General features: G+C 37.9%; 3 protein-coding genes across 4 annotated transcripts in view; all 3 read right to left on the bottom strand.

The window, feature by feature from the left end:
• Positions 1–3,736: 3,736 nt before the first annotated feature.
• The window catches only part of LOC102510491 (olfactory receptor 2A2), a 92,131-nt gene continuing 68,534 nt past the window's right edge, over positions 3,737–27,333 (bottom strand). For both annotated transcript variants that reach the window (XM_032483558.1, XM_032483559.1), the window contains exons 4-6: positions 18,946–19,146; positions 18,564–18,749; positions 3,737–5,732 (exon numbers count right to left, since the gene is read on the bottom strand). In XM_032483558.1, coding sequence (XP_032339449.1) covers positions 4,259–5,227 — 969 coding nt within the window. In that variant the 5' untranslated portion in view covers positions 5,228–5,732; positions 18,564–18,749; positions 18,946–19,146 and the 3' untranslated portion in view covers positions 3,737–4,258. The remainder of the gene's footprint in view (positions 5,733–18,563; positions 18,750–18,945; positions 19,147–27,333) is intronic.
• LOC102510265 (olfactory receptor 2A14) lies at positions 10,950–11,887 on the bottom strand. The gene has a single exon (XM_032483560.1). It carries the CDS (start codon positions 11,881–11,883, stop codon positions 10,951–10,953), a length of 933 nt encoding a protein of 310 aa, XP_032339451.1. The 5' UTR covers positions 11,884–11,887; the 3' UTR covers position 10,950.
• Positions 24,640–25,566, bottom strand: LOC102508314 (olfactory receptor 2A12). The gene has a single exon (XM_006191437.2). It carries the CDS (start codon positions 25,564–25,566, stop codon positions 24,640–24,642), a length of 927 nt encoding a protein of 308 aa, XP_006191499.2.

Raw genomic sequence — 27,333 nt, 5'->3', positions numbered from 1 at the left:
TTAACCCTGTATCTACACAGCACCTGCCCCTCCAATCTGATAAACGTTCTCCCAATGTTTTGTATTCAGATTATCCATGTCTCCTAGTCCACCCTCTCACCCAGGGGGAGAGAGAGCTTTCGTGTTTTGGGAAAGGAAAGAAAAAGTGTATGTGTCCTGAAGATGATGGTCAAAAAGAGATTTTCCTCTGAGGTAACTTATCTCAGTGGTTCTCACAGGGGGATTCCTTGAATGGTGCCATCTGCATGAACCGGAAACTTGTTAAAAATGCAAATTCTTGGACCTCACTCTAGATTTACAGAATCAGAAATTCCAGAGTGGAGCCAGCAATCAGAGATTTAACAAACTCTCCAGGTGATTCTGGTGCAAACTAAGGTTTGAGAACCATTGGTGTCTCATGTATTCTCTGGTCTTATTCTTTCCAACCTAGAGAGACAAAGAGAGAAGGGGAGGTCTTCTCTAGAACCGTGATCTTCTTGAGAACTATCTTGAAGAGTCTCTGACTCTAAAAATGGTAGCAGTTTAAGGAGGTGAAAGACTTATACACAGAGAACTACAGAACGCTGATTAAGGAGATTAAAGATGATTCAAAGAAATGGAAAGATATCCCATGCTCTTTGATTGGAAGAATCAATAATGTTAAAACAGCCATACTACTCAAAGCAATCTATAAATTAATGCCATCCCTATAAAACTACCAGGATATTTTTCACAGAATTAGAACAAATAATACTAAAATTTATATGGAATCATAAAGGACCCAGAATTGCCAAAGCAATACTAAAGAAAAAGAACAAAGCTAGAGGACTAACCGTCCCAGACTTCAGACAATAGTTACAGTAATCAAAATAGCACGGCATTGGTACAAAAACATATGTATCAATGGAACAGAATATAGAACCCAGAAATAAACCCCACACATCTATGGTCAATTACAGTTCGACAAAGGAGGCAAGAATATACAATGAAGAAAAGACAGTCTCTTCAAGCAGTGTTGGGAAATTTTGACGGCTGCATGTAAATCAATGAAGTTAGAACACTCCCTCACACTATACACAAAAATAAACTCAAAATGCCTTAAAGACTTAAACATAAAACAAGACACTATAAACCTCCTAGAAGAAAACAGGCAAAACATAAATTTTCTCTGACATAAATTTTAGCAATGTTCTCCTAGGGCAGCCTACCCAGGCAATAGAAATAAAAGCAAAAATAAACAAATGGGACCTAATTAAACTTATAAGCTTTTGCACAGCAAAGGGAACTATAAACAAAACAAAAAGACAAACTACGTAATGGGAAAAAATATTTGCAAATACGACTGACAAGGGCTTAATCTCCAGATTTAGCTCTTACAGCTTAATAACAAAAAAACAAACAACCTGTCGGTGTCGCGATACCATGTACACATACACACTGTACACGGAGAGAGCTGATGGCTACTCTGAAGCTTTATTAAGTTGCACAGTCTTATGTAGCAAAGAAGAATGACAAGGGAAATGGTTAGCAGGCAGTGTCCGGCTCAAGGTCAGAAGACCCTTTATATTTTGGTAAATCATGTTCGTGTTGGCACCAGCGAGCCTTACAACTTATCAGGGCGGAATGTATGAGAAACGGCTGCTTCACAACATTCTTCTTGGACTCAGGCGGCTGTGCCTGTCTTAGGTTGCCCCCCCTGGGGATCTTACCCGTCCTTGGCTAACCAGCCTTCTCACCTCTGAGTCTGCAGCTTTTTATAACTTGCTTACTATTCCGTCCCAAGGCTCGTTCCTTTGTTCCCACAGTCGGGGGCCTACACAACCAGATCCAAAAGTGAGCAGAAGACTGAACAAGCAATTCTCTGAAGACATACAAATGGTCAATAGGCACATGAAAGAAAGCTGAATATCGCTAATTATCAGAGAAATGCAAATCAAAACTACAATGAGATATCACCTCACACCAGTCAGAATGGCCATCATTAAAAAGTCCACAAATGACAAATGCTGGAGAGGGCGTGGAGAAAAGGAAACCCTCTCACACTGACTGTGGGAATGTAGTCTGGTGCAGCAGTTATGGAAAACAGTATGGAGATTCCTTTAAAAATCATAAATAAAACTTACCATATGATCCAGCAATCCCACTCCTGGGCATATATCCGGAGCAAACTCTAATTTGAAAAGATACCTGCACCCCAGTGTTCATAGCAGCACTATTTACAATAGCCATGACATAGAAACAACCTAAATGTCCATGGACAGATGACTGGATAATGAAGTTGTGGTACCTATATATAATGGAATACTACTCAGCCATAAAAAGAATAAAATAATGCCATTTACTGCAACATGGATGGACCTGGAGATTGTCATTCTAAGTGAAATAAGCCAGAAAGAGAAAGAAAAATACCATATGATATCACTTACATGGGGAACCTAAAAAGAAGAGACACAAATGAACTTATTTACAAAACAGAAACAGACTCATAGACACAGAAAACAAATTTACGATTACCAGAGGAGGAGGTGGGAAGGAATAAATTGGGAGTTTGAGATTTACAGATACCACTATATATAAAATAAGCAACAAGTTTATACTGTATAGCAGAGGACTATATTCAATATCTTATAGTAACCTATAATGAAAATAATGCAAAAATGAATATATGTATGTATATATATGACTGAAAAATTATGCTATACACCAGAAATTGACACAACATTGTAACTGACTATATTTTAATTAAAAAAACCTTTTTAAATGGTGGCTATTTATATTCCAAGGAAATATAATTATCTTACTCATAAAAGTGAATGGTAGAATTGCTTTTATTTTAAAGTTTTAATTACAATCATATATTGGCAGTACATGTGAACAATTTAGACAAAAAATTGTGATGGAGAAAAACCTGCAACAAAGAGGAAGTTTGCATATATAATGACCCTCTGCCAAGTAAGGTGAATTCTATTTATGCATGTGTTTATTTGTTTAGACATAGTAAATGTCTACAGCAGCAATCTGGACTTCACCTCTTTGGTTGGTTGTATTTTTTAACAGCTGTATTTGCTTTTGGTGTTGAATGTTATATGTTTTATGCTTTGGGCACTAGGTATTTTTAAGTGAAGATTAATTATGTTTACTTTTGTACTTACTCTAGAACTTTATAACTCAAGGTAAACAGAATTTTCATGACTTGTCAAAAAATAGAGAATAATTAACATCATTATGATACATTTTATAATAAAACTAAAAAGCTTCTGCACAGCAAAGGAAACCATCTACAAAATGAAAAGGCAATCTATCAAATGGGGGAAAATATTTGTAACTCATACATCTGATAAGGGTTTAATGTCCAAAATCATACAATTCTATAGCAAAAAAAGACAAAAAACAAAAAAGAGAGAGAGAGAGAAACCAATTTTAAAATGAGTAGAGGATCTGAATAGACATTTTACCAGAGAAGACATACAGATGGCCATAAGGTACATGAAGAGGTGCTCAACATCACTAATCATTAGGGAAATGCAAATAAACAACAATAAGATATTGCCCTACATACTTTAGAACAGCTCTTCTCAAAAAGACAGAAATAACAAGTGTTGGTGAGGATGTAAACTGGTGCAGCCACTACGGAAAACAGCATGGAGGTTTCTCAAAAAATTAAAAATAGAACTACCATATGATGCAGCAGTTCCACTTCTAGGTATTTATCCAAAAGAACAAAAATATTAATTCAAAAAGATATATGCACCCCCATGTTCTCTGCAGCAATGTTTACAATAGCCAAGCTGTGGAAGCAAACTGTCTATCAATGAATGAATGGGTAAAGAAAATTTTATACACACACACGCACACACACACACACACAACTGTGTGAAGGAAATTTTGCCATCGGCAACAACACGGATGGCCCTTGAGGGCCTGTGATAAGTAAAATAAGTCAGAGAGAGAAAGACACATACCAGATGATCTCACTCCTATACGTATGATAGACATACCTAAATACATAAGCCAGATAAATGTATTAATGTAATTTTCTTAATTTATTTTTTCTCCATATATTAATATTCCTGGCTTTAAAAAACAGAGTTCAATATTTTTTAAAAGAAACCCTAAATATTCTGATAACAGCCACCTCTAAAGATAAAGGGACAAAAGATGTGCTTTTCATGGACATTTGCCCCATTTTCAGAACTAGAATTTGGACAATCACTATATTTATATCAAACTTCTAATTGGGAAATTTTTCTGAGCTTTTCCTTCAGCAAACCTGCATATTTTAAGAGAAAACACCCCATCTAACAACACTGCATGTCCCTTGCATGGACCTCCTCTGCAGTGCTCTGCACAAGGCTCCCTTCACCTGAGCGTTCCTCAGGCTGTAGATGAGAGGGTTCAGCACTGGATTAAAGAGACTGTGAAACAGGGACAGTGCTTTCTCCTGCTCTTCCCGCTGACTGGAGTCTGGGACCATATAAACTACCATGGCTATGCCAAAGAAGAGTCCAACCACACAGAGGAGGGAGGAGCAGGTGGAGAAGGCCTTTACGCGGCCCTCCCTTGACTGGATCTTTAGGATGGCCCAGAGGATGCGTGTGTAGGAGACTAGCGTTAAGCACAGGGGGCCGACCAAGACAAACATACAGGCAGCAAGGATAACCACTTGGTTGATCCACGTGTCAACACAGGCCAATTTGAGGACAGACAGAATTTCACAGAAGAGGTGGTTCACTTCCTGAGGGCCACAGAAAGGCAGCCTTAGAAGGAGAATTGCATGTACCAGAGCCAGAATAAATCCACATGACCAGCAAGTGGCAGCCAGGACCGAGCACACTCTCCAGCTCATGATGACAGTGTAACGGAGGGGGTGGCAGATCGCGACAAACCGATCGTAGGACATCACCACCAAAATCAGGCACTCTGTAGCAGCAAAAGCCAAATACAAAAAAGTCTGCAGTATGCACGGAACAAAGGTGATGGTTCTACTCTGGCTCACTAAGTTTGCCAACATCTTGGGGACATTATTGGAAGCATAGGAGATGTCAATGATGGCCAGGTGTGAGAGGAAGAAGTACCTGGGGGTGTGTAGTCTTAAGTCCAGACAGATGAGCCCCAGGATCACCCCATTCCCCAGCAGGGTGAAGGCAAAGAACAGGGAGAAGATGCAGAAGAGAAGCATTTCCATCTGTGCACTGAGCTGGAATCCTACCAACGTGAATTCTGTGACCCATGACTGGTTGCTTCCCATTCCTTAATGACCGTTTGTCCAGGACTGAAGTGTGATAGAAAGGTCAGAGCTGGAGAACCAATGAAAACTGGTATTATCTCAACATGAGCTCAGAGAAAGGTTGTATCCTTGTCCTACTTGGTGGCTTCCCCTACGCCTCAAAATTGATTACCTTTTTTTTAACTTTTAATATGAAATAAATTTAAACTTACAATAAAGTTTCAAGAATTATGCAAAGAACTCCCATATACGTTCACCCAGAGTCATCTAAAAATTAAACAAGCAAAAGCCCCTGAAGTCTGAAGACACGTCTGTAAGAAACCACCCAGCGGGAAAAGGTGTCTGAGTTGACAGTCATGACTCTGCAATCATAAATCCACCCTTCTTACGTGGTTGTCCCACGCTTATGGGCGGTTCCATCATGCTGGCTCCCAAAGGTCCACGGATCCTCTTCAAATACCTCGGTGAAAATCTGCTTAACATCAGCTTCCTTTGGTTCATTCTTGTCTCAGCTTGATATTAAATACTGAGAAAGAAGAAAAACATTAAATGGAAATTAAGACTCCACAAAGCTTAAGTGCAACCAGACTTAAAATGTGTGTAGCTGTTTGGTTGCCAGTCTGAAATTCTCTCTTAGTATTATTCTCTTCTTCTAACTGCTACCTGAGCCATCTACCCTTTAATTTGAGGGAGCTGACACAGTTTTCTGTGACATTTGTGGTTCCATGTGAAAGAAACCACCCTAACACCGCTATTCAGACTTCCTTCCTGGACATCTTCACATCTTATATCATAAAGAACAAGAGCTACAGGTTTGTCAGGTGGTATCTAAATCTAGTGTTTTCTTCTTAAGTCCAGTTTCTTGCTTGAGAGGAACTCCTTTTTCTCCTAGGAGATGGTACCTGTAATTATTTCACTTTTTAATATATATTAAAGGGAGGGAAGATTTTTACCAAGTTGAACAATTACAAGTTAACAATATTTTAGCATAATTAATACCATATCACTTTAAAATATTGTGTAACTGTGTAGCACAGGGAACTATATTCAATATCTTGTAATAACCTATGATGAAAAAGAATATAAAAAAGAATATGTATGTATAACCGAATCACTATGCTGGACACCAGAAACTAACACAACACTGTAAATCAACTATACTTTGATAATCAATCAATCAATAACTGTTAAAAGAAAGTATTGCATAAATATAATGCCATTTTATCACACACGTCCTAAAGGCCAATAGAGCAGATAACGTATTCTCTCCCAGGTAATTATAAGTTAAATCTCTTAAAAGGATGGATATAATTTTAGTTCATACTTTTTAAAAAAAATGTTTATGAGTACAGGATGAATTCAGTAATTTTAAAAATGCTGAGAATTATTGTATACCTTGTTGCAGAATATCAGACTTAAGTAAATGTAAGTTCTCAGGTTGGGATGTATTGAGTTGGTGAATGCATAGGGGTTATGCAAAAAGGTTAGGTTGGTTGAAAACTGGGCCTATCATCACCCCCACTGCATAATCGTGAAGGGGTGCTGGGGTGGGGTCATGGCCCGCCTCACTTGAACCATTTTATTGCACTTTACAACAAGTTACCATAAAGAGAAAGGTGGCAGCCTGTTTCCTCTTTCCTGGGCCCCATTACAAGGCTAGTTGTTGGACAGCCTATAAGAGGGACCCTTTCTATTCTTGCGACTAGTGTAGATTCATAGGGCGAGGCTCTTCAGGCACCCATTCAATGTACAGGTTTGGTCAGATATAAAAGTTAAGAGTTACATTCTCACTGTGAAGATACCAATAATCCTCAAGATAAAACCAAAGATAAATAGGGGCCTTATATCAAATATCATTTATTTGAACTGAGATTCCCTTTCACCAAATAACATGTGTTATGGGTGGATAATATGTCTTGTACATCTTTATATCTTATAACAATTAGCATAATTCTAGGTGAAATGGGCACTCAGGAAATGTTTGTTAAATGGATGACTGTCATTTTTAGTTCAAAAAAATGCATATACTAAACATTTTTCTATTTGCCAGTTTCTATTGACCAAAGCATGGTTTCCATTTTGCTAGAAAAGTTCACAGGATTTGATCACTGGAAAATGAAAGAGAGACAAAAATCATAGATTCTTTCACTTCCATAAATATGATTGTATTTGGGAAGGTTCTATAAATGTGCATTGTTTGTGACATTGATTTTTGCTATTATTAAAGAATATTCCTATATTACATATAGTGTGAGATAGCAACTTCTGTACTGCAAAATTCTACTCAGACACAGTTGGATCAAAAAGCAATGTCTAAAACAAAAAATCTCTGAACATAAAGGACAGTAATATTGATGAAGGTAATTCCGTCTATTACTATTCAGTGGGAACATGTATCTATTAACTTTTAAGCCTAGTTATTCTTATGTCTGAATTAATAAATCTTTTAATCCCTTTTCATTACGATTACTACCATTTTGCTGTTAAAAAAACAAACAACATAAAAAATAAAATTGAAGATCGATTAAAACTCTTAAACAGACACAGTGCTGGAATAAAGAAAAAAATCACAAAAATGATGCCAAAAACTTCACCTTCCCAATAGAGTAAATAAAACAGTAACAGCTCTGACAGCAAAAGGTCTGCACAGTCAGCACGAGCAATTCTCTCCACCTGGGCAGTCCTGCAGCTCAAATGTTTCTTGATGTACGGAGTTTATTTACTGCACCTCTTGTCAGGAATGCTGGCACTCACTCTATCCTATTCCGTGATAGGAAAGGTATCTACAATGTGACTTCAAGTCTAATAAGCACCATGATAGGGTTATAACCTGAGAGGGTTCCAAAAAGAAGTAACTGCATGGCAAACTAACCTCTTATGTCAGCAAAGAAAATACGTACTGTAGCTGTTTCTAGAATTTTATTTTCCACCAAGAAAAGTTTCCCTGGACACCAATGTCCCCATTTAGGCTAGCTAACGTATAAAGTCACTTCATTAACTCAGCTATTTCAGAGCCTTATTGAGAGACAGTTCCTGGTGGAGCATTTTATTCCCTAAGCCCCTTCTCACTGAGACAGTTGTGCTAGCTCTGAGCATCACCACTCAGTTATCCTGGGAGATGGTCATAAGAGAGAGGTGGAGGGAGTTCAGGGTCCCCTGCCCACCGCACAGTAGGCCAAGTTCCTAAAGTAGGGGAGGGGGACATCTACCATTCTACTTACAATGCACAATATGAGCATGGAGGTAAGATCGCACAGAGATGTCACTCTTGTCCACATAGTCATGGTGATATCTGCTACTATCCTGTCCTATCTCACCTACATGTACTGAAAACCACCTCCCAGCATAAATTAATTTCTTCTGCACCAGGAGACATTAGCTCTCGATTTTCTCACAAGAATCTTCTTTGACCTAGAAAAAAAACCAAGGGGTAAGAAATGTACCTCTGAAATGGGTGTAGAATCCTGCCCCTTCACAGCTTTCAGAGGATTGAATCCCAGATACAGGAGGAGTTGCTCATTGGATTTGCTCAAGTTTCTTCAAAGAACCCCAGGAGCATGCTTTATTTTAGAGTCAGATAAATAGAAATAATCCTTGAGTCTCTACTGAGAATTCAGGATTCCCGAAAGGATCATGAGACATAATACTTTTTTATTTTCTCTCTAAGGGGTGGAGGGAAAACCCTGAGTTTTCTCTCTGGAGGAGAGCTAAGATCATGTCTGATTCTCCTTCGGAGGAAAAATTCTAGGGAACAGGCAAAGCAGATACTGGCATCATCCTGTTTCTGCACATATTTTCAAGTATCTCAAGAGTTATAAACCTGAGACAGATGCAACAAATTACAATAGCCAGACTCTTCAATGATTCATTTTATGAATTCATGCTCCTCTATAAGCCCCATGAAGGTATACAATAAGCTGAAATGTTTAGATAGGTTGAGAGGTGGGTTCCAGTAGGGCCTGAGAAGGCAACCCTGAGAGAGAACAGATCCCCCAAGCCAAGATGGGGTTCAGCGATTCAAACGAGGAAGGAGTCTAATATCCACTGGCAACCATTACTGAGCCCTTCTTATGTTTCAGAAAATATGCCAAATGCTTTATATTGACCACACAGTTTAATTCCATCACTGTCTTCATTTTACAGATGTGGAGACTGAAATTAAAGTACAAATTCAAAAATATATACAATATATAAATTATTTATATATATTTTATATGTTAACATAATCATGTATGTTAATATATAATTATATAGAAAAATATGTATGTTATATATAATTATATAAATATAAATTTTAAAAAGATAAAGATATCAATTACTTAAGTGTGATCCAGGGACCCCTGGGAATCTCCGAGAACCTTCAAAGGGCCCATGGGCTCAAACTACTTTCACAATAATATTGAGACACCTTTTGCCTTTCTCATTCTCACTCTCTCAGTGGAGTTTCCCAGAACCATCATGACATGTATTGCAACACATAGAATGCAGAAGATGATATAAAATCTAGCTGTCTTCTAAGCCAAACATTTAAAAATGTTTCAAACAGGTGAAACTTAACTATTCTTTTCATTTTTTTTTGTTTTGTAGAAGAGTAAGTTTTCATAAAAATACATCATTTCTGTTAACGTATAACGGAAATATTTCTAAATGAATTAAAAGTAAATATTTAATAAAATCTCAGCTTTAATTCCTAATATGACACACATCAGCAAATATAACCACATAAATGAAATATGTTCGGGAGAGTTCAAAGAGGTCCTGATACCAAAGAGTTACAGTACCATTGGACTGCATGATAAATCATCAGTCCAGCAAGAGCCAGAGCTGGTAACGAATGATTTTTATCTCATACCAAAAGTATTTTAGTTTTCTAGTTGCTGCAACAAATTAACACAAATTTAAGGGCTTAAAATAACACATCTATTATCTCACAGTTTCCATGGGTCAGCAGTCCTGGTTTGGGTCAGCTGATTCTCTGCACACACCTCACAGGCTGAAATCAAGGGTTCTTTGTATTTCAAGGGAGAAGAGAGGCCAGAGAGACTTGAAATAATTGAAAATAATATAACTTGGGTTCTAAATATCAGAGTAATCCTCACCTTTATAATTCTCCTATGCCTTTCAATCTACATGATTTCCTTCTTTACATGGTAAACGTTTATCTATTGTAAGAACTCCAACTAGATCGTATACACCCCTTTATTCAATGTTTCCTGCAGAAATGCCAATAAAGGCAGTGGCTGAAATCTTCCCCCTGTCCTGTCTTCTGCCTGACCACTCTGGTGTCATCCTCACATGGCCCACCATGCAGGGCCACGCCTCCTGTCTCTAGGGCTTGACTGTATAATAAACTTAGTTTTTTCTTAAGCCTTTTGTGACCGCACTTGATTGACCATCACATTTTTAAAAATATAGAGCACACGGCCTGTGATTTGCATTTCTTGTTTCTTAATAGTGACTTGGATGAGCAGAATGATTAAGTTTGTAAAGGTCCAATATTTACCAATTTTTCAAATATTATGTCTTGTGCTTTTTGGATCATCTTTAAGAATCTTTGCCTACCCAAGGTCATGAAGATATTCATCTATCTTACTTTCTAAGGTCTATGGAGTTTCTCATCATATGTTTAGGTTTATAATATTCTATTATATTGTGGCATTATTACAGCACAAAGCAAAAAAGTCACCTACCATAATTCAGAGAAAGCAAAGCCCTTCCTCTCACATGTTGCCCTTTGATATCCCTCACATTGGCCTCTCCTTCCACAGCGCTCTCCTCAGGGCACCCTTGACCTCTGCACTCCTCAGGCTGTAGATCAGTGGGTTCAGCATAGGGTTGAAAAGACTGTAAAACAGGGAAAGGACCTTCTGCTGCTCCTCGGGGTGTTGAGATTTGGGGGCCATGTACATGACGATGGCACTACCAAAGAAGAGCCCGACCACGCAGAGGTGGGAGGAGCAGGTGGAGAAGGCCTTTCTGCGGCCCTCAGCTGCCTGGATCCTCAGGATGGAGAACAGGATGCGTGTGTAGGAGACCAGCACCAAGCAGAGGGGCCCCAGTAAGATAAAAACACAAGCTGAAAAGATGACAGTTTGGTTCAGCCTGGTGTCAGCACAGGCCAGCTTGAGGACAGACAGGATTTCACAGAAGAAGTGGTTGATTTCACGAGGCCCACAGAAGGGCAGTCTCAGGATGAGAACCACATGGACCAGAGCCAGGAGGAAGCTAAACACCCAGGAAGTGGCAGCCAGGACCGAGCACACTCTCCAGCTCATGATGACAGTGTAACGGAGGGGGTGGCAGATCGCCACGTACCGATCGTAGGACATCACCACCAAAATCACGCACTCTGTGTGAGCAAAGGCTAGATATAAAAATGTCTGCATAATGCAAGGAACAAAGGAGATGGTTCTCTTCTGACTCACTAGATTTGCCAGCATCTTGGGGACATTGTTGGAAGCATAGGACATGTCAATTATGGCCAAGTGTGACAGGAAAAAGTACATGGGGGTGTGCAGTCTAGAGTCTAAGCAGATAAGCCCCAGGATGACTCCATTCCCCAGAAGGGTGAGGGTGTAGAAGAGAGAGAAAAGTCCAAAGAGCAAAGACTCCAGGGCTGGATCAACCTGGAATCCCAGCAGGGTCACTTCTGTGATCCACGTCTGGTTGCCGTCCATGCTCCTGGGCAGACAGGCAAGTCCACGTCCACGACTGGAAGGTCAGAGATGTAGGGCAATGAAGACACAAAATATTTACTGAATGTTACAAATTGACATTTACAAATGTATTACTTTGGACGGATTTTCTATAGTTTATTTTTAGTTGTATTGTTTAAACTAAATAGGTTTGCTCATACAAATTATCAAAAATTTCCCTTTGTATCAAATGGACATTAGAATCTTAGAACTTATTATAGATAAAATATATTTTAAGATAACATTATAGGATTTATTACTATATAGTCTACCTAATAGCATACACACATGTGCATACTTAAGTTGTTTGGAAGAAATCAAGTTTCTTGGTTTCCCTTCAAGAGTATTAGACCTTGGGACATTGTGCTTGGATACCAGAAATCGACACATTGTAACTGACTACACTTCAGTAAAAAAAGAGTATTAGTCTTGATTTTTAATGTAGTTAGAAGAGGGATGACCTTGACAAACCACATGCAGTAGGAGGTAGTGTCATTTTCTAGGCTTGCTTGACTTCTTGGTCCAAGATATGAAGTGATGAGGATCCTCTGTTCTTTATATGTTGCTTATGTACCCACTCAATTTCTCACATGCTTTTCTACCCATTTATTGGAGTTTTGAAATTCTCTTCGAAATAACTTCTCAATTTTGCAGTGGATTTATAACTTTGTAAGCCCCTTATTTTCAGAAGCTGACTAACACTCCCTTGTAATGTATTCTGGTGCCTCATTTGCATCTCCGATGTTGTAGTTTTATCCTGAGAGTTTTATTTGCTTCTTCATCAGCACTGGATACTGAAGTTTAGGCATAAATGAAAGAATTCTTGGCTATATGCGTGGAACACATGGGTATACTTGTCTTAAATGCAGTTAAATATCATAATATTTCTGCAGCCTTTTCAAGATTGCAATTCAAACGGGGAAAATGAATTTACATTAAGAGTGGATATATTTAAAGATGACAACCATACTCTAATTTTTTTTTTTTTTGGTTTGAGGGTTTTCTGTCTTTTTAATTTTATATAGAGACAAATCTCACAGCTAATCATATGTTCTGCTGTGACAGCATCTTTTGTCATCATGACATCTTCCCAGCTATGACATCTCCCAATGCCATCAAATTCCCTGAAGTCCTTCCTTATCGCCTGTTTCCAGCTGACCACCTACTGCTGTCCTGATGGCTTGTGAGGAGGTTACAGGGAGTGAGATCAACTAGAGCATCAGTTGGTTAGTTCTCCCTTGGGAGGTCCTCCTAGGAGGTGCCTGAGACTATCCAGAGGGGGACTGGTCATGAAAGGGATGGATGGAAACATCACATCACTTGGAGAAACCACGTAACCAGGTGCTGTCTCTAACTTTCCTCATATTTTTTTTTCCCAGAAACAACCTGAACTATCATGTTTTAATTAGGTTAAAGTTTCAAATTCAAAAGAATATTTAAGAAACAATTTTGGTGTTTTCTTTCAGAAAACTTTAGATCCCTAATTCATATTTTAAAATTGGGATTTTATTATAGTGTCTTAAACCTACCACTTTCATTTAATATATGATAATGATTTTTATATATTAAATCAATACTTTACAGATCTTATTTTAAATTAGCAAAATATTCTATTATATCTCAATTTATTTAATTTCCTATTGTTGGAAATTCTTATTTCCTTTATGTTTAGTAGCACTGACAATAATAACCTTTTAAACTGAAGTGCTATCTATACGCATGGTTATTGTTTTAGGACATGTTCTAAAAGTGATACGGCCGATACTAAAGATAGATACCTGTCAAAACTTTTGATACCTGTTACCAACCTCAGTGTAGAATATTGGTACCAATTTCTCCCTCTGACAGGGTATAAGAATTACGCCTCTGTACCACAATATCACCAATACTGCGTAGTACCAATTTTAGCTTTTGCTAAATCAATATGTGAATAATTTTATACCATTTGAATTTATGTATCAACAATTCCTTAACACATATTCCTTGAGTGCAACACCTGTTCCAGCCTCCGATCTAAGCTCTGAAGGAAGAGCAGTGGATGAGGTGGAATATTCCACCAGGAGACAATGAAGAGCAGGGTGATATATCCTCCTCTAACCTCACATGTCCATTTAGTGGAGAAACCTCTCTAACCTGGATGGAATCACCTTGTGTTACCTGCCCCTCTCTTTCCTCTGACTTATATGACTTGTGAGACAGGAACAAGGAGCTGAGGATGCCAGATGCCCCTTCTCTGCTCTCCTTTTTTGTCATATACATTTCTACCCTTCAGGTTAAATCCTACAGGAGTATGTTCTGTCCCATTTGGGGGTGGGGTCGGCTAATGGTTGGGATTTGTTTTAAATTTTGTTAACGAGAGAAACCATATTTTCTCAATAAGCCTCACTAATAAAATATACTTTTAACTTCTACCTGATTTCTGCGTCTATTTCTCAATATATTTTTTCAGACTTGGAGCAAGATGAAGTTATGCTTAATTATACCTGTAAAATACCAGGTGTAAAAATAAATAATAATATACTTGTTCACATCAAAAAGTAGTGTGGAGGAAACAAACAGAAAAATAAATGAGGGAAACTGACCTGGTTTGAAGGGGCTCCTTTAGATGGGACTGTCAGGAAAAGTCTCCCTAAATAGGAGACACAAGGGTGAAATCTGAATGATGAAGGGGAGTCCACCCTAACAGCAGCCAAACCAGGCTGCTCCGTGCACAGGAGAACAGAAGAGACGGAGTCCTGGGCAGGAAGGGACTTGGTGAGTCTTGGGAACAGAAAAAAATCCAATGTATCCAAACCATAATGACCAAGAGGTTGTAAATATTCATTGTGATCCTGCTATACTTTTGAAAGTTTGGAATTGATATACAGCTTATGAATTGGAGATGGATAAAATATCCGGCTAGTTTTTAGAACATGGAATATTATGCATCACCATTTAAAAGGATAATATGGATCTTTATATGGTGAAATGAAAAATGTTATATGTAAGTCAAAGAGTGTGTATATAATATGTTTCAATTTATATTTTACAATATAAACACATCTATACTTGTGTCTGGGGGCCTATTTACAAATATGTGAGAAAATCCTGTAAGTTAAGCATCAAAGTGCTTATACTGATTAACTCCGAGAGCAGGATTACGCAGGGTCTTCCTTTTGTGTACATCGTTAGCTTATTGTTTGTTTGCTTTTTAATAAACACTATGCCTTGTGCAGGGGGAAAATAAGACATTTCCATTTTGGAAAAATCCAGTATGTAAAATAGAACTAAAGTTGCATATTATTCTTGCTCAATCCTGAGTAATACCAAGTTTAACAGAAATCTCAAGTTTAAGTAGATTTTCTTAGAGTTTCAAATGGGAGAAATAAGTGATTGCACTATGACAATAGTTAACTTTTGACAGGAAAGGGGAAATTAAAAACCTCAATCTCGTTTTTCTTTAGAAATTTTTTCTGTCCAAATAGAGAAAAAGATCAAGATTTTCTGTTGCCTAATGAGAAAAAAAGATCTTAAATCAGGTTGAAAATCAGTGCAACATTCACCAAAATGTGAGGAGGAGGACAAGCAAAGCCAAGCTCTGATGCTGCACAGGTCAACGTGACCTTTGTCATGCAGACAAGTACCTCTCAGTGCCCTTCACTTTTCTTACCTATAAAGTAGCTTCTGGGGATTTCAGGTTAAAAAACCAAAACACTGAAAATAATAAAACAAGTACCTATAAATTCAGAGTCAGAAGTGACAAGGAATTTGACTGTCATCTAGTCCAGAAATCTTTGCATCAATTACTTAGAATAAGTCACTTAGAATCAGCCTGTTTGATAGAGGGATCACGTATCCAAGGTCAGCTCACGAAAACTTCCTCTTTCCCCAGATACCACCCCAGTGACACAAGCCAGCATTTGCCTCTGTGAATTCCCTTTATTTATATTCCTGGGGTTACCAGTGTGCTCACGGGTAGACACACCTGATCAGAGTGCCATGAGACTGCACATTTCAGAGGCGTTTGCCCTCCTGCACGTGCACATCTGTGTCTATGCCTACGTGGACTTGGTGTTCCTCTTACAAGCAGGTGGCCTCTTACACTAAGTTCCAAGGTCTTGAGTGAACACTTGACTGGAGCTCCCAAAATGTCAGCAAATTGTACTCAGTAAAATATCTTACCAAGTCACTGAAATGTTACTGAATTGATTTTATTTGAGCTGACAGGTATACTTTTAGTCATTCTTATTAATTGATTTATGTATAAATTCATGTAAACAGAACAAAATTAATGGATACATACTGCTGACTGGATTGATCCAAAGAGCAGATACAAAATGGGAAATTGTCCACTTTTCTGGACAATACAAATCCAATGACAGAATGGAATATGGCACTTTGGGGATACACCAAGTATTATGTTAATTAGTCCCTCTGAAGCAAGCTGAAAGGTTGGCTTAGAGAGTTCTTAATCCCTGGGATGTCAAGGGGATGGATATTTTGTGAATTTTTAAGTCTCATTTTGAATAAGCACATTCTGTCATTAAGGAAGCAAAGAATAAAATAACAGAAAATTAGAAAATTAATTCAGGAAAAGTCTCCTTAGCATTTCTTTAGAGCTATAAAGACAGAGGAAGTGGAAAGACTAAATTTCTTTTCAAGGAGAGTGTTTGAAGGAGTCATAGGAGACCTCCAGGAGGGGAAGTGTGGGTGAGAGCTGGAAGGGGAAAGACAAGCAGACTGAGTTGGGACCTGGACCAAGGAGGCCTGCGTGAGCCTGCGATGGATCCTGGGACAGCAGCCAAGGAAGAGCCCAGGGTGCTCAGCGGTGATGTGAGCACCTGTGTTCCTACTGCACCCGGTGCAGGGATCTAGGATAGCAAGCATGTGGATGCTTCAGCTGTACCACATGCACAACATTAGCCTTCCTTTACCAAATGCCTAGAATCATTTGACTAATCAAAGTTCAAAATCCAAACACTCGTGAATTTATGTAAGATTTTTGGTAAGAAATTTTGAAAGAAACCATTAGCCAAGAAAAACCTATTTCCAAATGGCAGCAATAAATAAGGAAGCAAATACAGTGCCAAGTGGGTTGACTCCTTTCATCAGGTGTGAACTCCAGACAAACCATAGGTAACCCCGGATGTCACCTGCACTTTTGACAGGTTGGTAGGAAGGTCATGAGGAGACAGCTCTACAGTGGTGGCTATCAATGCACAATCATATGGATCAGCTCATTTTTGACAATGAAGATAGCAGAAAAATACAGCATGAGGTGAAAGCATGTTTCTCCTTTTAAATATTGGCATGGCTTTATATTTGAATTTCGCAGTTCAAGAAGATAGATTCTTTTTTTTCACCTGAGAAAAAGCCTGTGACAGATACAATGAAGAGACAAACACCTGTAATGAAGAGGTCTTTAAGTGTCCACCCTGCTACACCTTAAAGAAAGGTCGTCAGTGCACAGAGTGAGAGGAAACGTTTCATGGACATACTGCTCCGCTTTCCCACAGCAGGAAAATGAGCAGGGACTGAAAAGAACAAGATCCTTGAAGAAGGATTAAAACTGCAGGGTCAACAGTGCTGGTCAGGGCATCACTCCCATCTCAACTGGGCAGGTGAACCATGTGAACTTGAGTCACTGAGTCTCACCCTCATTCTTTTCATCTGGAAAATGGTTACAATCGAGTCTAAAAGGCTAAAGTGAAGAATAAATATCACTAAACTGGAACACAGTCGGAGTTAAATAAATGTTAGTTCTTACTAATTGTACTAAAGGGACCACAATTCCAGGAAGAACATAAATCACTGGGATTAGAGATTGAACAAAATCATGGTATTGTAAACTCTTTCACATTTATCTTGTCTCTTTTTGGTTATTTTTGAGCTTAAATAGAAAAGACATCACTTTACTCTCATTTCTATTAATGTTTTTATATACTGATTCTTAAAATTAACTTTAAAAATGAATGTTAAGAAATAGAAGAGTCCTTTAAAGTGACCTCAATCCTCTTGGATTGAAGAAGAAAATATAGGTTTTAATATTTAAATGGCCATTCTGTTATGCCAAACATATCAACATGAAAGAAAGTAAGTCTTACGAGAAGAAAGGAGCCATGTTGAGGATATTTCGCACTGACCTAAATTAAAACTTTCTACTGTCACTCAGAGAGAGAACCCTGGGGCTGTCAAAGTCAAAACGCTGGGGGAGTACAGATTTGTCCAGTTTTCACACTTACTCAGAAATTGTTCTCCACCTCCATTAGTTACTTCAATACTCAGCTTGATCCTCATATATAGCATTGTGTGAAAAATTAAGAAACATGGAATCTGATCCCGACTTCCTGGGTTCAAACCCTGGCTTTGGTGCAGGCTGGTTTCGTGACTTCTCTGTGTCTCTCCATTCCTCAGTTGTCTCCCCCACCCCAGCTACAAACTGCAGTGGATAATAAGCCTTACCTCATGGGACATTTGAAAAGTCAAATGAGTTAACTTACATAAGCAACTTACTAAGTGTTTTAAGATGTATTATTAGAGATTGGAAAGCCATCATTGGAGAATAAATTCTGGATCCAGTATCATAAGGAAGCATGTTACAGAATCATAATATTCCTCTGCTCAAATAAAAAACAAAAGGAGAGTTTGTATGCCAACAGATGCTGGGGAAGCAAACCTCTTACCTCTGTCTTCACCATTTTTTATCTGTAGATGAGGCACCTGGGCCATGTGGTCCCTGAAGTTCTTTGTAGCCCTTTAGCCAGACCCTGTCCTATGTGGGTGGATAGCTGACTCCTCTTCTCTGATACAGTCATGACAAAGCCAAGAGCTGACACAGGAGGATGATGAAGGGGACACGGACGAGGATCCTGGAGGATCAGAGGCATGAAGGTCACGATAGGTAGAGGTTCCTAGAAATACCCTCAGGATCATAGTCTGAAGATAAGCTTAGGACATAGGGGAGGCTTTAAGTCCCTAGTACCTGGGGCCAGTGGTTTCATTCACTCCGCCTTTCCTGTTTCCACCTGCAAACCCTTCTAGGGACTAATGAACCCTCTTACTCACAGTGGTAGAACCAGTGTTCTTCTCAACATGGCCTGGGTCTGAGGAGAAGCCTCACGCAGATGGAGGACTGGGGCTGATGCTTCTCCACGGGGGCCTCATCAGAGATGAAGCCCAGACACACAGCTCTCAGTACAGAACTTGTGATGGACTTGCTTCGGCAAGTGAGGGCTTCTTCTGCATCACTTGAACCCAACCTCCTCCCTGCAGACACAAATAGTGACTCAGAGGACAGAACCATGTGTTATCACCTCTGCTCACATCCTCCCCAGAGAGATTTAAAGTGTTTGCTGCTTTCCTATCTGTAGGTGAACCAATGGGTGCATCTCACATGCTTATTCCTTTAGGTCTTTCAGTATCCCATGGGAATAGTGCGTACATTTTGGGGGGATCTGTGTGTGTGTGTTTGTGTTTGCTTGAGATTGGGTAAGGCCAGGATGTCTTTAAACTATATAAGCCCTTGAAACAGAAAATAGAAAATTCAAGACTGTGTCATATATTAACTTCTCTCAATACTTATTTTTATCAGTCTTAACTTGGCTCTATTCTCTAAATTCTCCTGTTTGTAGAGGAGAGGCCATATTTCTTGATCTGTCATGGGAGGGGCCCCATGGACCCCTGTTAAGACATCATCTCAGGAAAACAGGTATCTCCCAGTGGAGAAAATGTTGTTGCCAAATAATCACCACCCATTTTTCACTTTCAGATACTTTTGATTTGGCAGTTTAGATACACCTCACCTTGTTTTAGTTTGCTCTCCTTTTCAAACATCATTAGATGTAAGAGCTATATTTTTCTTCATTGTGGGTTAAGCCCTACAGTTGAAATGAACATCTTTCTCTTGATCTGTCTTCCTGTCTCTATCTTGTGCACTAAGTGATAATGTTTGATGATTGGAAAGTCCTTTTAGTTCTAACTTTTTAAGAGTCCATCTCAATCTAGTGCTCTAGAGAGTCTTAGTTCTTAAACTGTGTTGGAAGGAGCTCATCTAGATAAAAGGATATATTTAATGTATTGGAGAGCAGAATAAGCATTTTAAGATGAGGTAAATCATGGTTAGTTATTTTCTCTTTGTAATCTGTGTGTCCAATAGAGCCTCACTCCACTTACCTTCCTACTCTACAACACACATTCTCTATTTCATTCAAGTCCTGCTCCCCAATACTCCCACTCTTGAAATTCTTATTCCTTATTTCAAGGAATTACCCATTTGACTCCAAACATAATGCCAATCCTTCAAAGCACTCATGGTGACCATTCAACTATCTAAAACCAAGTTGGACTCCCTTCTGTGGTAGACTAAAAGCATTCAGAGCATCCTTCAAGGCTGTGCTTAATTTTTTTTTTTACTTTTTAATATTTTTATTGTTCATATTTCTTGTATTTTACAAACAAAACTTGATTATTATAGAAAAATAAGTTTTACTCACCAATAATCAGATAGAACAAAGGATAACAATTTGGTAAAAGTTCATTCATAATTACCACTTTTATTTCTTTTGATGATGATAATATGGTGACAATTAACACAGCTTTGTAGATACAAAGGGGTGTCACGATCCCTCTCCATTTTTTTTTTTTTTTTTTGCTTTTAATCTTTGAATTGGCTAGAACAAAACCATTTACTCTGGAAAGTCTTAGACTTCTTGAGTCTACTTAACATTTATATTGATCAACATTTTATATTTAGTAAGAATATTGCAAAGCACATTTGGCTCCATCATTAATGATGGACAATTATTAAATGAAATTCAATTTAGAGATAAGAGAGTTTGCAGATCACAAATACCTACAGCTGCACCTAAATATCATTTTAATATTTTGCCATCTCTGAGACAGAAATTCTTCCTACACAGAATTGAGTCTTTTCTTATTTTTTTTAAAGTTCCCTTAGCACATAGAATTTCAATGTCATTTCTGAAAAAGATAAATGTTATAAACAATGATAAGAAATTAGAAATGTTGATGACTCTTTTTACTGTAACTTCTGTCACAGTACACCTTTTTAACTATAGGAAGCTATTGTAGGATGTGTTCCACCAAAACAAGGGAGTAAACCAAGAAAGAGAAAGATATGAGATTAACATGCTAAGGAGCGCAAGGCAGGGTAAAGGCAGATGGGATAGCTAGAAAGCAACCAGTCCAGAAAGAAGAGAAGAATATATCACTGACGTGGCTGAGGAGGTTTGAAAGGTGGAGAAAGCCTTATCCACAGGCACAAAGAATCCAAGCAGAGGGGAAAAGTAGGCAATCAGTTAACACCACCTTTATTACTTGCAGCTGTAAGCCTTTAAAAGGGATCCCATTGGTCAACAGACAAAATCTGCAGTCCTCTGACTCACATCCTAGGGCTAAACAGGAGAGCTGCACTCATGGTACCTTCTTTAAAGTCTCCTCCGTTCTTTACCATCCTCTCTCTCCACCCACTTTTAGGGAAATAATGGAATGTTTTCATTGTAAAAAGGGCGTAAGCTCGGTAATACAAAATAAAGCAATTCTAAAAAATAGTAAGGAAAAAATCTAAAAGTATTCCAAATTGAATCACCTGAACTGCTTCTTATGATTAATATTCCAGAGATTTCTTCATGAATATATACAGGTTCCAGGCTAATAGGACAGATGGACAAATTATTTAACAAAAACGTAATCACAGGATATTTTAGGAAAGTATTTTAGCTGTTATTTTTTGTGTAAAGGGAATATTTCCTCAGCATGAAATTAAGTTAAGCAATCCAGCAAATTACACCCATATCGCCCACACACTTGGTTAGTGGAACCCTACATACCTCTTTGCACTCAGAGAACTATAAGGCTAAAAAGATAAATAGATAATGATAAATATTTTTTATAAAAATTGATTCATATTCCTCATGCTATTTTTATGTATATACAGGTGTACATATATAAGCATTTCTATGTAGCAGAAGGAAAAGTATCTACTATGTACTAAATATATTTAGTATACTTAAATACTTTATCTACTTCAGAATCCTTTTTAACTGAATAAATTCTTAATGCAAGTTCCTTGATATAATTTTTCATTGTATTTAGAGGTTGTAGCCATTAGGTTTTAAACATAATGCATTATTTTGAGACAGTATCAGCTAGACCCCTAGAACTGAAGGATGAGAAAATTAGCACACTTCAATTTCATTCTCAAGATTTAAGAAGATTTGCTTCAGAACTTAAGCCATTTGGCAGATATTGTGGGTTTTCTGCCCTATAATATATTTTATAGGGCAGAAAACCCACTATATATATGGGTTGTCTGCCACACTATATATATATAGTAATTAGCCCCTTCTTTGCTGACCTAGTACTGATTTCCTCCAGGTATTAAGTGGTAAAGTTATCAGAGAAAGGGGCCTCACTCACAGGGAACTGATCGAAATCAAGCTGTCAGCTTCATCCTCTTTTTCAGTAACTAGTTCAGAGATGGCCATTTGTCCCTATTTGGTAAATGGAATACAGGGGGAAATTTACTGAGAGAAAACAGTTCAGGAAAACATTTTCTTTCCTGATAAAAAGGAAACATTTCTTTGCTTCTTTATCAATTTTAAGTATTGTTCTGTCAGAAAAATTCTCTGGACCAAATATCTGAAAATGGTTCATCAACCATATTGCCACCTTCTACCCCCCAACCCCCCCCCCCCCCAATATTTTTCATGGTGCTTTGATTATTTAAATTTATTTTGTAAACTGTTTGGGGAATTAAATATCTCATTTTCTTTCAACTCTTATCTTGCCTTTATCCTCCTTTGGTGACTTTGATGACTCTCTTAAGGTTGGAGGAGAGACATGTCTGTGTTTTGTCTGGAATCATTGGATCCTTAATGTGAACTACACTTGCACACAGGGTTAAGCATAGCATTATTACAGGGTCTGAAGTTAGACTGCCTGTGTTTTAGCTCTAACCTTTTCATACACTGTCTCAATGATCATGGGTAAATTATTCAAAGTCTCTATTCCTTGATGTTTTTATGAGTAAAGTGCAAATTTTAAAAAGACCATAAAAATGTATCTGTGTCCCCTCTAACTTCTCTGCTCCATGGTTTCAAGAGGACTGTGGGAGACAGTGGGTGTGTTTACCCTTTCCTGGGGATGCCTGTTGGTCAGTTTGTCAACAGAGATTCCCTGAGGGCCTTGTCTGTGCCTAGTTCTGCTCTGAGTGCTATGGACACAGCTCTGAGGAAGCATACAGTGATCTTCTGTGTTAGAGATAGTAAACTGAGAAGTTATGAAGAAATACAAAGAAAGATAACTTCAGATTAATAATACCCTGAAAAAGATACGCTTGAGTGATATGGTAGAAAGTCACCTAATCAAGACAAATGAGACTCTCTGAAATACGCTCTCTTTGAAGAGGTGATGTTTGAAATCTGATAACTTAGAAGATCTAGTAGAAGAGGATTCTCGTCTTTTTCAGTCTTTTTTAATGCTCTTTATTAATAGACTTTCTTAAGTCCAATCTAGTCAAATTTATCAATGTTTACTCTGCTGGCTAATAATTTTGCATATTAATTTAAAAATCCTTCCCCTTAAAGTCTTCTAAAGCTTTATAGTTTTGCCTTTGACATTTAGACCTTGAGAACATCAAGAATGAGCTTTCTGCATTCATGCTTACTGATTTCTGCCAGAACCATTTTCTGCAAATCCCTTCCTCTTCCGGGGATCTGCGGTGCCATATCTCTCATACAGCAAGTGTTTAGAATGACAGAATCTGCTTCTGTGCTTTGTATTCTGTTCAGTTTGTTTATTGGCCAATTCCTGGATGAAGACCACACTGCTTTGCTTATTTGCACTTCATGGTACATTTTGTTGTGAAATCCTCCCACTTAGCATTTCATCCTTTTTTAATGGTGCTTGGGCTAGCCTTTGCTATTTACAATTTAGAATCAGCCTGTCAAGTCCTGCAGATACCTACACATTCTTCTAAGATATCACAGAATATTGAGTAGAATTACATTGAATATATTCATCAGTTTGAAGAGACTGAATCTTTGTAATATTATGTCTCCCAATCCAAGCACCTGGCATATCTCACATCATATGTCTGTGTATTTAGTTACCAGAATTTCTCAATAATTTTTTCTAATTATCTCTTTATAGTTTTGTACATCCTTTGTTAGATTTATTTTTAAGCACTTTAAACTTAAGTTCTATTGCTTATGGTAGCATTTTGTAAAATTCCATTATAATTATGAAATATATCAAGTCAATTTGTTATTATTTTATTTATATTGGGGGTAAATCTTTAGATTGTAAAGAGTGTTATCATGAATGGATGTCGAATTTTGTCAAATTTCTTCACTCTACTAATATGTATCCTTTAATTTGCTAATGTGACACACTTTTTTTCATTGTTTGAATGTTAAACAATTACTGCATTTTCAGGATAAAAACTTTATCATAATTTAATTTTATTTTTATGGACCTGTTTTACTAGTATTTTCTTTAAGATATTTGCATCTGTGTTCATGACTAGGATTAGACTGCGATTTTTTGTTTCATAATGTTTAACTCAGGGTTGCTATCAATGGCTCAAACCAGAAGAGTATTTCTTTTCTCATTTTATAAGAAGTCTAAAGATAAACAGTACTGGGTTTGTTAAATTAATAAATTCAAAGAGGGACGTCAGGACCCAGAATCATGAGGACAGGCTCACGCACTCAGGATATTCCACACCTTCCCTCACCCTCATTTCTTCTTCCCCAGAAATCTCCTCAAGACACCTTTCACCTCTGCATTTCTCAAACTGTAGATCAGGGGATTCAGCATAGGGTTGAAAAGACTGTAGAACAACGATAGAATCTTCCTTTGCTCTTGAGAATGGCTGGATTTGGGGGCCATGTACATGACGATGGCACTGCCAAAGAAGAGCCCGACCACGCAGAGGTGGGGGGAGCAGGTGGAGAAGGCCTTTCTGCGGCCCTCACCTGCCTGGATCCTCAGGATGGCAATCAGGATGCGTGTGTAGGAGACCAGCACCAAGCAGAGGGGCCCGACTAACACGAACACAGAGCCCACAAAGAGGACAGTTTGATTGAGCCTGGTGTCGGCACAGGCCAACTTGAATACGGATATGATTTGACAGAAAAAGTGGTTTATTTTTTGTGGTCCACAAAAGGGTAGCTTCAGAATGAGAGAAATATGGACCAGAGCCAAGAGGAAGCTGAATATCCAGCAAGTGGCAGCCAGGACCAAGCACACTCTCCAGTTCATGATGACAGTGTAATGTAGGGGGTGGCAGATCGCCACGTACCAATCGTTGGACATCACCACCAAACTTGTACACTCTGTGATGGCAAATGCCAAATACGGAAAAGTCTGAAGTATACACGGAGCAAAGGAGATGGTTTTCTTCCTCATTATAAGATTTGCCAGCATCTTAGGGACAGTGCTTGAGGCATAGGCTATGTCAACAATGGCCAGGTTGGAGAGGAAGAAGTACATGGGGGTGTGCAGCCTGGAGTCCAGGCAGATGAGCCCCAGGATGACCCCATTGCCCATCAAAGTGAGACTGTAGAAGAGTAAGAAGAACCCAAAGAGGAAAAGTTCAAATTCTGGGTCAACCTGGAATCCCAGCAGGATGACTTCCGAGATCCATGTCTGATTGCTTCCCATGTTCTTCTGACAGGTAAGTAAAATACTGAACTTAGGACAAAAATTTTAGAGCTGAGGGGTAGAGAAGGAAAGAGAAATTATATGCTCATACAGAATGAGAATTTATGCCAGAGGCCACAAATCAGTAATTCATGGCTCTAATCCTGACCATAGCCCTGTGATGTTGATCTGAAAATTGGTTTTTTAGTGATATTTAAAATGTTTACCTTTTGATCAATTTTAAAAATTAGTAGATTTTGCATAAAAATTGGGATCACTGTCTTCTTTTAAAAAATGGGAGATTTTTATTTTCTTAAAATTCATTGTAAGCAATAGTCAGCTGAAGCTAATGAGAAGATAGTGGCAGATCTTCTATCATTTACCAGTTTTCACTAATCTCTATTTTCTCCCAGAAACTGAAGCTTAATGATGCTGAACAGTTTTTTCATTGTACTTACCTTATAGGTTTATATTTCATTAAGAAGAAAATGAATATTTATGCTCAAAATGAGTCCTTAGGTTCTCCTATACTTCAAACATACGGAAATAAGATGCAAAATGCATACCCCCAAATACATAACAGAGTTTAAAATGAGACAATTCTTCTATGTATCAGAAATTAATCAAAAACATGATTTTTTCCAAGTATGAAATCAGAAAAATCATACCTAGAACTCAGCTTTTACGGCGTCAAGACAAATTTTGGGATATGGGTACCAATATGATTGACTGAAACTAAGGGCTTGGGTTGGGTTCATAAAACAAGGTCAAAACTAAATAGAAAAACAACACAGCTATTGGGCCGCTGGATAAGGTGTCTGTCAGGAAGTCACTATGTGCTGGCTCTGTCATTAGATCTCCAGCGCCTGAGACACTGTTTGGGACCTAATTCTGTAAGAGGGGCTCATGGAAGCAGATGAAGAACATAAAAACTCCAAACCACAAGACAGGAAGAAAGAAAAGGTGGAAAGATCAACCTGAAATAAAAATACTAGTAAAAACAGTCTTTCATTCAAAATGTGAGCCTAAAAAACACAGTTTGGAAACTCACAAATATCATGCTGAAAAACAAGGTCAACAGCAGAAACCTGAATTCATTCAAGATGAAATTAAATGTATAAAATTATCTTCCAAAGACTCTAACATAAGTAAGAATGGTTAAGATGTTCCATTAGATTAATAAAGGCACAATGTTTACTAAATGGTTAATAAATTAAGAAAAATAAACAAGGAAGCCAGGAAAACACAATCAGTGTAGAAAAAGAGATCAACGACAGACCTTTGAAATAAGAAATATAACCACATAATTTTTAAAAAATCAATAAAGAGGATAATTTCCAGACCTAGAATCAAGGAGGGAAGTAGAACTTTGGAAGGTCACATTAAGAATCCACTCGTCCTGTAATACAGACAGACAAAGGAATAATATTTTGAAGGTGGAGTTTAAAGACACAAATAATAGATTAGAGGCTGCACTTAGACATAATAAAGTTTCCAGAGCAAAAACTGAATGGAGAAAATGAAACAGTATTTGAAGAGATTTCACCATAAACATTTCAGAATTGAAAACAGACCTAAGTCCTTAAATTATATTCTTTCCGTCTAATAAGTGTAATACATAAGATAATTGTACACCCAAGCAAAATGAAAATTTTTTCATAACTGAAGATGACATAAATCTTTAGATTAAAAATATACTCAGAAAACAGAATAGATAAATTTAAAAAATTATTAAAGAATGTAAATTCTTAACAATTATTTCTGACTGTTGTCTTTTCTCCATTCTCT

Source organism: Camelus ferus, chromosome 7 (assembly GCF_009834535.1).
Source record: "Camelus ferus isolate YT-003-E chromosome 7, BCGSAC_Cfer_1.0, whole genome shotgun sequence".
In the NCBI taxonomy this organism is placed as follows: Eukaryota; Metazoa; Chordata; class Mammalia; order Artiodactyla; family Camelidae; genus Camelus; species Camelus ferus.
This window is presented reverse-complemented; position numbering and strand designations above follow the sequence as displayed.